This window comes from Protopterus annectens, chromosome 6.part0 (assembly GCF_019279795.1).
Source record: "Protopterus annectens isolate FY-2018-M chromosome 6.part0, PAN1.0, whole genome shotgun sequence".
Classification (NCBI taxonomy): domain Eukaryota; kingdom Metazoa; phylum Chordata; order Ceratodontiformes; family Protopteridae; genus Protopterus; species Protopterus annectens.
The window spans coordinates 1,901,260,153-1,901,273,430 of NC_056737.1; the positions used below are offsets into that span (position 1 = coordinate 1,901,260,153).

At 34.8% G+C, this 13,278-nt stretch overlaps 1 protein-coding gene across 1 annotated transcript in view; it reads right to left on the reverse strand.

Annotated features, from left to right (window-relative positions):
• The window catches only part of CFAP65 (cilia and flagella associated protein 65), a 2,328,717-nt gene that overhangs the window by 102,656 nt on the left and 2,212,783 nt on the right, over window positions 1–13,278 (reverse strand). Inside the window, exon 31 of the mRNA XM_044075222.1 lies at window positions 3,147–3,452. Within this exon, the coding sequence (XP_043931157.1) occupies window positions 3,147–3,452 (306 nt within the window). The remainder of the gene's footprint in view (window positions 1–3,146; window positions 3,453–13,278) is intronic.

Consider the following 13,278-nt stretch of genomic DNA (forward strand, 5'->3'; position numbering starts at 1 on the left):
ATATATACAATAAGAGGCATTTGTTGTTGACGATCAGATATGTCAGTTTTAATTTGAGTGTGAAAAATTGCACTACAGTCTTGAAAGATTCTCGTACAGTTTTAAAACTTTTGTCTAATTTTATGTTTGACCGATAACTGAGAAAGAGTTTTTTCCTTAATGTCTTTTATTAAGATATATTAGGAGACACACACTATACTACATATTTAGTCAGTGCCTGCATACTCCCCAGACAATGGCTTGGGTCACAAGGTAAAAGAACAAACAGGCCAATTGCATGATACCAGAAAGAAGCATGAAATTAAAGAAGAGGGCTGAGAAAATGATGAAAGCAGTGATATCTAGAAAAATAACTAATACACAGATCTGTCCATGCAATTTAAAAAAGTGTTTCTTTTAGACTTTCCATATTGGTAGAAGTGGTACGTACAGATTTGGACATGAATGGATCAAGTTGAATATACTGAAAAAAAACATATTTGGTACTTGATACCTGCTAACTGAAATACTGTAAGCACACAACAATCATATACAATTTATAGCAAAAGGGCTGTAACACATTAACCAAAGTCAAAGGAAATACTATAGTGGGGTGGTGGTATCTGTATATTGCTGCAATAATTTATTCATGGATAAGCTACTGTTAGCAGAAGTAACTCACACAAATGTGCTATCTTACTTCAGGGAGGAACGTCCTACAGGAAAACAAATGGGTATATTTCCAAACAGTATTATTAAACCAGTATAGAGTGGTGGACTTCTAAAAGAGAATCATCTGTAATGTGTCCTAAGCAAAACTTGCTCAATTCTTAATCCAGCCAAACTAGGGAAAAAGTGACAAGTAGCTGAGACTTCTATGCAGCACATTTTCTCTACCTTATGCAAAACTGCAAAGATTACATAAATTTACAGTTGTGTGTAAATATTCTTAACATCACAAAAGATCTTTAAGAAGTGGTCACTGTGACAGTAAATCATAACATTTGTGTTATATCCCACCTCTCTTATCTTCCTCCCAGTCAGAGTTGTAAGTACATCCAGTATTAGTTATGAAGGCTTTAACTGGTCAGATGCCAACATTTCTTAGAAGCTTTATAGGTGCACAAACAATCACTTACAGCCAGTGTTGCTAGCAGAAGCCTTCTGTTCCTTGAGTCTCTTTAGTGGCTCAGCAGGATCATGATTGTGACAAGCTACTATGATAACAATTATGAACTTTTATAATAATACTGAAAAAAGTAACTGTGAAAGAACCTGAATAACAGTAAAATAATATCATAATAATAATTCAGACAGATGAAGAATAACTTTATTGTTACAGTGATCACTCTTTGGAGATCTACAAATATAAGTACAAAAACAATTGTGCTGCCTTCTTTGGGAGTATTTCTGTAATAATAAATCATAACTTTTGGACTAATTCCCAAGATGTTTTATCATATACAAGTGTGGTGGATAGTTACAGGATTTCCTGTAGCACAGATGTGCCAGATTCTGTCCTACTCATAGACTTTGTATCCAGACTGTACTGATTAGTGAAGGTATGGACCGTGAACCACACAGAAGCTTTAAAAATATCTCATGTAGAAATATTTCTAAAATGTGCTGCTAATCTTGCTGTCCTAATCACATGTTCTTATTTTGCTTTGTAAAGATGTATTATATTTGTTATAGCAAAATGTAGTGTGCGTCATTTAGCCAGTCATTTAGGCAGGGTTTGCTTATTGACTGGTAGGCCTTCTTTCCCTTTCTTGTATGAAAAAATATATATCTGATTTCTCATGTTCTTTTTTGTACCTTGCAGAAAAATAAAAACTAAATAGACTGGTTAAGTGGGCTACTGCTGAAACTATTTTGGTGTGAAAGAAGGGTTAGTTTTTACTGACATTATTTCTTTATGAAATCATAAAGCAAGTTGATTCTGCAGGCTCAAAAGGAGATAAAGTAAATTTATCAACACAGAGTTCAAACACCATGGGGAGAAGAGACATCATATGTACAAGATTCATTTAAGAAAAGCCTTTTACAGCTGGATGTGCTGGAACCTGTGTGTGTGTGTGTGCGTGTGTGTGTGTGTGTGTGTGTGTGTGTGTGTGTGTGTGTGTGTGTGTGTGTGTGTGTGTGTGTGTGTGTGTGTGTGTGTGTATATATATATATATATATATATATATATATATATATATATATATATATATATATATATATATATATATATATATACTTTGTGTGCCCATTTGCACTGTCAACATCCAAAAACCTAAACTGAAAAACTTCCACTTCAAGAAGAAAAGAATAATTTTTACTTTAGATCACCATAAGCTAACAAACCTAGACACAGTATGTTTATTTTGCATATGACATGAAGAGTATTTTGAAAGGTGAAGCACAACAAAAATTCAATAGTAAGCTATGTTTCTAAAGCTTTAGAATGTTCTTGCCAGAAAGGTATGCAATACATTACATCATGAGCTTCATAAGGTGAGTGGTGCCTTGCGTGTTTCAAAGATCATGTGTAAATGTTTATTATTGTTCCATTTTGCAGCATGTTCTTCTAATGTAATTTTTGGGGGGATTGTGAAATATCAAGTTCTTATTTAGCTACTGCAGTGAAATTCTGTTGGTTAAGGATAAGTAGTTCACGTATGTATTTATTGTATGTTGAGAAGCTGTCCAATTACTTCGAAATTCTGTGATATGTGATCCTCATCTTCTGACAATGCATGCGTGAGGACCGTTTGTAGCGAGTGGTTGTCTAATGTAGTCTGTAGCAGAATTCAACATATGAAGTGATGCAGACTGTAGCAGAATCAATCGCTCAGACAATATATTAGTGAACAACTAAATGCAGTCAAGTAAAAGATAACAAAAGCAAATAAGACACACACACATGTCCTTCCATTTACAGTAGTGCTGCCACTGAGATGAGTCACAGAACCCTAGCTTTCTTTGTAAAAGTGCCCATCTCATGGTAGGCAACTACTTATTATGGTGCTACATCTGCATTACTACACTGCTTGCCAAAGACTATATGCTTCACTAGGAATCTTACCCTGTTCCATTTTGATTTTGTTACTTTATTTTGTGTGTGTATGACTCTTCACTACCTGTTAATTAGGATGAAAATAATTGGAGAATAATTTATTTACCTTTTCACTTTCTCCTTCATCTCCTGTTGTTGTTGTTGTTCTTTAATAATTGTCAGAAGATTTTCTTTACCTTCAGCCGAGTCTGGCTGAAGTGAGGTTAAATCAGTGCCTTCTGAGTTCTGAACTGATTCCTGCTCATCCTTTTGTGTAGGAGCCAGGTTAGAGCTCTGAAGTGATCTCTCATTTTTCAACATTTGGACAGCTGCTTGAGCAGACTCTTCACTCCAGAACTGGCTATAATAGGGTATGGGCTCAGACTGGCACTCTGCAATGGCCTGATGAAACTGGACATCATCCAACAAACCTCTAGAGAAAACATAGTTTAATGGTTAGACAAAAATAATATTGTATTCCCTTATTTATAGTTATGTAGGTAAGACAGTACAACACAAAATGGTTACTTGGTTCACCTGATGTCCCTCTCTGACTAGATTTTCTCTGTTTTTTTGTTTTTGCTTAGACAATGAACCTTTTGCTTTGTTATCACTTACCTTACTCAGCTGAAGAAGTCATGTGACTACATTACCTACATTTAAAAGTATATAATCATTCTTTGTTTGACTGTCTCATGTGGTTATCACATGTACCTGTAATTCACTCCATAAAGAAGCATTGCTCTTCCATGGTTTTGCCTTTAAACAACTCTTAAATCAGAATAAAATGTTCAGTAGCTAATACATTATATATGTTTATACCAAATTTGATGTGATTATACTTACCATAATGTCTCTATAAAGGATCATTGCTTAAAGATTATTATAGATCTGGTGTTGATGCATCCATTAGGTACATGTCAGCCCCTCAGCCTGATCCTTTTAAGCAGTGGGATGTTATATCAACACATGCAGTAGCCGGCTACAAAAAAAGGGTATAAACTACACCACGAGCTCCACTCTGTTCCTTTTTAGAATCCAGGACAGAGATAACAGAAATAGTGTGCCAGAAAGGCTATAAGGTCTAAAACCTCAAAAGTAGCCTAGAGTGGCATAAAGCACAAAAGAATATTCACACACAGACACACACACACACACACACATATATATATATATATATATATATATATATATATATATATATATATATATATATATATATATATGGATCTAGGACAGTTGATCAAAAGACCAACTGTCCGAATCCAACCCTACCGAACTACCGAATACCTCTAGGCAAAAAGATACACGAATCTTGAGCGCTCCACTACAAACGTCCAAACCACATAAACACGTATAGCGTAAAATAAGAATTATTTAAGTGTACAATCATAAAATCCACTTTTTGTTGAGAAAAACTAACTCAACTTCTTCAGAAAACTGAATGACAACCATTTCTAAATGCAGGTGTCTTAAATAGATTTCAAGACAAGTCACATGGGGTTATAATTGACTAATCAGTACTTAAAGTAATATGTAATCGCACGTTTGTGCTATTACCAAAACATTGTTTAAACATAAAAAATTAAACATTAGTGTACATATTTCTCACACAACTTCAACTGTTACAAAGGTTGGTATCCAAAATATTTAAACTATTGAACTATTCAGTAATAGTTGTCCTTACTGGCATGTTTAAATCTATTCTCATATCATAAAACACCAAGAATTGATGAACATACTAAATATATCAATTCTAAATACGTATCATATAAAATCAATTACATCCTAAAAGTACGTAGACACAATTGCGCAGTGTTGTAATAGGGTAAAGAATGATAGTGTGGCAACCATACTATACCTAACCGTAGGATACACATTATAGAACTCATTTCATTTATACCTGGATACTGACAGGCATTAACTCTCAGTTGCCAAAGGAGTTCACTTCTTTCTAATTTTAATGACTCCGGTCCTCCTCTTCCATCACTCCTCAGTTGTTGGAGGACCCTAAATTTGAACTGATGTCCTTCATATTCACTTACATGTCTAGCTAGTGCATTTTTTAATTTATTCTTACCTATGCAATATATGTGTTCGAATATTCTCTCACCCAGCTTTCTATCGGTTTTACCTATATAGAAAGCTGGGCATACTACACACTTAGCTAGATAGACAACTTGTTTACTTCCACAGTAATATCTGCCAGTCGTGTTGATTTTATTATTACCTATTACAAAATTACACCCCGTATCTATGTGTTTACAGAGGCGGCACATATTGCATTTATACATGCCATCCCTATTATTAGATGGTCTAGGATTGGACTCCAAAATTGCCTTCAAGTTGCTTCCCCGTCTGTAGACTACTTTAGGTGATGGTGGAAAGGATGCTCTAAAATGACCATGTCTCATGCGGACGTCCCACTTTTTCGAGATGATGTTTACTACCTCATAGGAGCCTACATTAAATGTACAAATGAAACTGTAAGGGCTAAATAGTTGTTTTTCTAGTCTTACCCACGGTCTAACAGCAGGACTGTTACTCAATATTGGAGTGTATACACCGATCATCCTCTTATGTTGGACCTCTTTTATGATCTCATGCAAGAGAGGTAGTGGGTACCCTCTCTGTGTAAAAAAGGATTCTAGTAGGTTGCACTCATCCTCAAACTCAGTGTCTTTAGTTATCATTCTAGCAGCCCTGACCAGTTGTCCTTTCACCACAGATTTTTTCTGGAATGTGGGATGGCAACTGGTATAATGTAGGAACATGTAGGAACATGTCAGAATATGTGTCCTTTCGAAAAATCCTAGAAACATAAATCCTTTCCTGATAGTCTTTACTCAGCTCCACGTCCAGGTATGCTATTCTATCCTTACTATAATTAAACGTAAACTTCAAAAAGTTGGTACTGGAATTAAAACCCTCCAGCATTTGTTGTACTTCGTCTGAGTTACCTTGGAATAAGATGAAAATATCATCTAAGAACCGAGTATAAAACTGGATTTGATCTTTATATATTGGATTTGTTAACACATGTTCTCTTTCCCAATATGCCATCACTAGGTTTGCTAGGCTGGCACCACAAGGTGAGCCCATTGCCACTCCAACTTTCTGGTGGTATATTCCAGTGTTAAAAAGCACATAGTTGTAAGATAGCACCGTGTCAATGAGCTTTTCTACAAGTTGTGTCTCACTTGTGGGAGCACCTAAATGTCTCAACATGCATGAAACCCACTCTATCCCTTCACTGTGTGGGATAGATGAATATAAATCTTTTACATCGATTGTGACTAACAAGTGGTCCTCACTGAACTTTAGCTTGTTGATACTCTCTAAGAATGACCATGAGTCCTTAGAAATTTGTGTTTCATGTACTATGTATTTCTTTAAAATATTGTCAACCACTTTTGCACATGTGTATGTAATACCGTTCCTGCCGTCCACTAAAGGACGCATGGGTGGATTATCTATACATTTATGCACTTTTGGGATTCCAAACAAAATTGGAATCCTGGGAGCTGGTTAAATCAGATAATTGTAGACCGTCTTGCCAATCCTTGCCTCTATGTAAAGCTCCTCTATAAAGGCTTTGACTTTTCTATATGCACCATTTAATTCATTTCTAGACGCCTCTACATAGGTATGACTATCTAGAATGTCCAACATTCTTCTGTTATAATCAATAGTGGTCATAATAGCTAGGCCCCCTCCCTTATCAGGTTTCATAATACGTACTGGAGCCTGGCATAAGAACCTTAAAGTGTCCCTATATTCCCTACTGATGTTATAACTATGGAATTTAGTGTGTCTTAAATTATTTTGTGTATTCTTAAGATTACGTAAATCCAACTCACTGATCTGTTCAAAAAGTGCTATTAGTGGGTGCAAAGATGGAATGTAACCACTCGATACGTAGTAGTCAGTTTTGGTGTTCATTTCTTCCCTCATTAGTGCTACTAAATTTAATTTTCGAGTAAATAATTTAAGATCGATCAGGGTGGTTGCCACATCAAATTGTACTGTAAGAACAAACGTATACCCTTTCACTAATAAGTCAATCATGTCAGGTCTTATAACAATATCAGAATAATTAAAAATTTTAAAATCCATATTAGAATTGTGCAAAATGTTACACTTAGGACAATTATGCGTGGTTAATCCAAGGTCCACTTCGACTACCATTTGTTCCTGTTCTTGTTCCTTGTCACTCTCCCTTTCGGTGGTGCAAAGTTCGAGGCTCGATTCCGAAAATTTGTTTGATTCGAATTACTTGAGAGTTTATCATGGCTTGAATTATTTTTGTTGTTAGCTGCTATCCTTTCACTCCGACGGATAACCCCAGAATTTTCATAGTGCTTGTTTCCCATGGTATGTTATGCCATCATAGGCAGAGAGGTATTGTTTAGATTAGGTTTGGTATGGTTGCCACACTATCGTTCTTTACCCTATTACAACACTGCGCAATTGTGTCTACATACTTTTAGGATGTAATTGATTTTATATGATACGTATTTAGAATTGATATATTTAGTATGTTCATCGATGCTTGGTGTTTTATGATATGAGAATAGATTTAAACATGCCAGTAAGGACAACTATTACTGAATAGTTCAATAGTTTAAATATTTTGGACACCAGCCTTGTAACAGCTGAAGTTGTGTGATGAATATGTACACTAATGTTTAATTTTTTATGTTTAAACAATGTTTTGGTAATAACACAAACGTGCAATTACATATTACTTTAAGTACTGATTAGTCAATTACAACCCCATGTGACTTGTCTTGAAAACTATTTAAGACACCTGCATTTAGAAATGGTTGTCATTCAGTTTTCTGAAGAAGTTGAGTTAGTTTTTCTCGATGAAAAGTGGATTTTATGATTATACACTTAAAATAAATAATTCTTATTTTATGCTATACGTGTTTATGTGGTTTGGCCTTTTATAGTGGAGCACTCAAGATTTGTGTATCTTTTTGCCTAGTGGTTTTATTAGTGTTCATTAGTTTGAACTACCGAATACTGTTTACCGAAACTGCTTTCACCGAAAAAGCAGTTTCGGTAAACGGAAGGTAAAACACACACACATACACAAAAACAAAAAAAACACACACACCATGTTTACGCAGGGGGGCTTTACTCCCCTGCACCCCACACCCCCCCTTTATATTCTCACTCCGAGATCACACTACAGTGGGGATAAAGGAATTTTCCCTTATCCCCACTGTAGTCCGATCTCACCCAGTACCACTTCCCTCCCGATTCCCTGTACTTTTTCGAAAGTTTTGCAAAAGCACTTTTTTCATTAAAAAGTGCTTTCACGAAACTTTGACAGCCCATTTCACTTTCGGTGAAACAGTCTTTCAGTAGACTGTCCTAGACCTATATATATATATATATATATATATATATATATATATATATATATATATACACACACACACACACACACACACACACACACACACACACACTTATTTACTTGCTTACTGATTTGCATGTGTTTACTAGGATCAGTGATTGTTTTCAGCAAAGGCCTGGGGAGAAAAGCACCAATGTACGTCTTAATATGTATTACATGTTTTAAAACTGTACTTCCAGTAATACATAATAAGCTACTGGTTAGTGGTAGGCATTAAAATGTAAGCAAGGGCACTCTGTTGTACAAAAAATGCATAAACTAATTTTTAAGCGTGATATTGATTTAGTGCAGGCAGTCATTTCCAGTACAAAAGACTACCAAAGGAAAAACTCAAAATAAAATGACATGTATTTCATAATGTACCCAAAAATGTATTCTAAACGAGTTGTAAGTAATGAACCTCACAGTGGAAGAAAAATATCATAGCAAAGTGTACCAAGGCTATAATCAAGTATGTGACACATTAAAGAATTGCACACCCACAATATACACATAATCGCAGAAAAGGAGTGTAGTTGCTTCTACTACATCAACAATCCTATATTCTGACAGCTACTGTTCCAACGAGCATTTCACAGAATGGTACTATGTTCTAAATCTGGGTCAAAGCTTGACAAACTGATCAAAAGTATAATCTCAGTTGTCAGGAAAGCATAGGTGGTCTAAGGCAACATGAACAGCAGGACTGCACAGGCAAATCCTTCTCTTGGTAAGAAATGAATATCTAGTTTGTAGGGCTTACTAGACATTTAAATGGAAGTGCAAACTGCAATCTCACAAAATTTATTAGAACAAATCCTCTTCAAAAAGAATGCAGCAGAGACTAGGTCACACATTTCTTTAACCACCCCTGTCAAAGGCTTGTTGCATTTTCCATGGCACTAAGTAGTATGATTATTTAGATATCTGAAAAGGGCATGTTTCATAATTGGATAACTCTTGTTTCTTTTTCGGTCAGTGTCACAAAAAGATAATGGTCAAACTGACATTTTTTTCATTTTAATGTCACAGTTGACTGTAAATAACCACAGCATGTAGAAGTCTTTCTCCTCCATCATCTTGCTTGATGAAAAGGCTGTTAGGTGACTGCATTAGATAAATAAAATATCAGCTATGATGATATGAGTTATTGCCAGCTATGCCAGGAGAAGTAGGGCGGTGGATGTGTAACATATGCCAGCACAGCTAGATGGAATGTAGTAAAGAATTATATATTATTTGAATATCACACTAATTTGTACTCTTGTGTTGAAAATTGATTTGTAAAGTTGCTTGTGTTAAAAAATGTACCAATAGTGGGTCCTGACTGTATTATAACAGAATTAAATATATATATATATATGTTAACAGAGGATACTGGAAGGGAAGAGGTTAAGCTCAGCTTCAGCTAACTTTGGAAAATAGTTAAGATATTAAATTATTGGGCCTAGGCCATAAAGTTGTTATCTTACAATTTTGAATGAAGCCAGAGACACAATGTCTGTAAGAAGCATGGTTTGTTAGTCTCTGTAGGAGGAGTACACATTTGTAATTGTTTTATGACTTCCAGAAGCTGTACCAGATCTGATCAATGCTCTTGCGTGTGTATTATTGACATGTAGGTGCTAAATCCTGGCAGTTTGTTGTAATATTAGATGAGCAAAGTAAAGTCCAGTGATCAGAAACAGAAGGCAAGTAATAGTAAGTAGCAAACTTGTTTATTTAGACTACACAAACCTTTCAGGCCAATGCCCTTTCTCAGTGTGTTGCATAACAAACAACTATTCACATACATTTAAACTAAAACCTTCATGACACAGCCCACTAAGAAGAAAACAACAATTAACTGCATATTCTTATTTAAAGATATAAAACACATTTTATATATATATATATATATATATATATATATACATATATATATGTATATATTTATATATATATATATATATATATATATATATATATAATATATATATATATATTTTATATATATATATATATATATATATATATATATAGAGAGAGAGAGATAGATAGATAGATATATATAAAGTATACATATTTGTATATTAAAGTGCATATATCAGTCATTTACAATAGTTCAACAGCATCTGTCTTTTCTTCAGTGTAGGTTTCAAGCTCTCTGGTGCATTAATACCAGGTAGAGAGTCTGCTTGCAATCTCAGTATCCATTCATACTCTAAAGTCTCTAGTCTATTATTCAGATCACCTCCTGTTATGCTCCTATGCACAATGCTTATAACTCTAAACTTAATTCATGGTCTCTTCCCTTTTCATCCATGTGTTTTGCAAGTGCATTGGTTTTAACATTTCTGTATATTTCAGATTTATGTTCTGTTATATGATCCTTAAGTCTTTGTGTACACTTACCTACACAGAAAGAAGGACACTTTGTACAGGTAGCAAGGTACATCACATTCAAAGTACCTGGTATTAATGCAGCAGTGAACTTGAAACCTATACTGCCTAGCATTTCTGATCACTGGACTTTACTTTGCTCTTTGTAAATATTTTGTCTCTGGAGTGACAGTTAACCTCAGAGCTGGTCCTAGCTGTTTTTCCTTAACCTCTTTAGTCAGGCTGGCGTAGCCTACTGGCATAATCCTCCGTTGACATCTTTGCCTGCTTTCTCTGAGTAAACTAAACTAACAAAAATTAAATTAATAAATAAAACTGTTGTGAAATGAAACTCTGAATGTTTACTTTGTGACTGCTGAGAGGGAAAACCTTTAGTGACAACTGTCTACAGGATACATTAGTTCAATTAATATCCATACCACTACTCACCAATATGTGATGTCCCAACTCTGGGCCAGTAATCAGGGAGCCTGAATCCCCACCACTGACACTGGAGAGGGACATTCACTTAAAATACAAATGGATACACTCAGTATTTCCAGAGGAAGACCTCTCTGCATCAAGCATTAAGTCCTCAGCTGAGTGTCAAGCTTCATGTCCGCACACACACACACACACACACACACACACACACACACACACACACACACACACACACACACACCCAGCTACCTAAAGCTCTTGCAAGAGTACCCAATTATACTGAGTGAAATTAATATTAATACAATTCATAATGTTGATCTAACAGCTAGGCTTCAGGAGTGGCCACAATGTCACCAATAGATATAAGTCCTCTCAAAGGTTAAAACATTCTCTGAAAAGTTTAAATATATTTACTAATCAATAATAAAATAATATGAAAATGTGAAATATCTATTTACAGTAAACACCAGAGTTTCAGACACAGGAAATATTAAAAATAACAGAGCTGGAAACATTCACACAGTTACAGGAAAAACAATACTAAACTATTCTCACTATATTTTCCTGACTAATCTAGAGAATTAAGGTTCCTACTTACTTAATAGAGCAGGGCAAAATTAAGTAGGTGAGCAAGCTTTCTATGTCAGGTTCCAAGAAACAGACTGCCCTGAGACTTCTGTCTCACCTAATATTAAAACATTATTTCTATACAGAATGGCATCACATATATCTGGTCATCTGACCTTTGGTTCCCATGCAACGCCCCATTGCTAGAAACTGACAGGATTTAGCACCTATATGTCAATAATACACATACAAGAGCATTTCTCAGATTTGGTGAAGTTTCTAGAAGTCATAAAACAATTAAAAACTTCTACTCCTCCTACAGAGAATAGCAAACAATGCTTCTTACAGACATTGCGGCTCTGGCTTCATTCAAAACTGTGAGATAACATCTTTACGGCCTAAGCTCAGTAATTTAATTTCTTACTAAATGTGTACTTATGTATGGCATAAATGAACACAGTTCAGTTGCCCCAATCCACAAGTTAAAAGCATTAAAAAGGGATAAAATAAAATAAAATAATAGATAATAATGGAATATCAAGTAGTGAAAAACAGTTTACAATAATGGAATAATAACGTTAAAGTTAAAGTATGTATTGTAAAGGGGATTTTTAAGATCTGTTTTTATGGTATTGCGGCTTTAAAATACACTTAAAATGAATGATCAAGTGTGTGACATGTTAAATGAAGTGATCCAATTAGAATGAAAGATGTATTATTTAAATGGGAATATAGTAATGTTTATTGTCTGATGAAGTTTAACACTGTTTTAAATGAAAGTGCTTACCATTTTATTATTTTTGTCAATAAAAGTATGAGGTGATTTTAATATAGTAACAGTCTGAACCCTGCCATTTGGCTTATTTAATTTTGTTTGTTTGTTCTTTTTGGATTGGATATATATATATATATATATATATATATATATATATATATATATATATATATATTTTTTTTTTTTTTCACTTATAATGCAGTCAGGACCCACTGTTGTTACATTTTTAACACAAGCAACTTTACAAATCTATTTCCAACGCGAGCATCTGTGAAAATCAGTTTGACATTCAAATAAGATAGAAGTCTTTACTAAATTCCAGCTAGCTGTACTGGCATATGTTACACATCCACTGCCCTACTTCTCCTGGCAAAGCTAGCAATACCTCACATTGTCACATCAGGCATCATCTCTGGTACAAAAGAAGGATTGTTCATTAGAAAAACTTATTTTAGAAGACTGTACAATCATCATCATACATGAGGAACTGCAGTTCAGGTTTACTTCTAGGTGAAGTCATTGCTACCAATATGATAGTCTTTCAGTGAAGGCACTTTGAATTTGAAGTAGGCACAGCTTCCTTTGCGAGCATTGTTAGCTTCCTCAGTTATGAAATATGCAAGCTCTATAAAGCATAGAAAGGATGCTGAGGCATCAGATGCAGAATGCCCACTACTACAGCAACATGTAAAGCTGTGGGAGGTA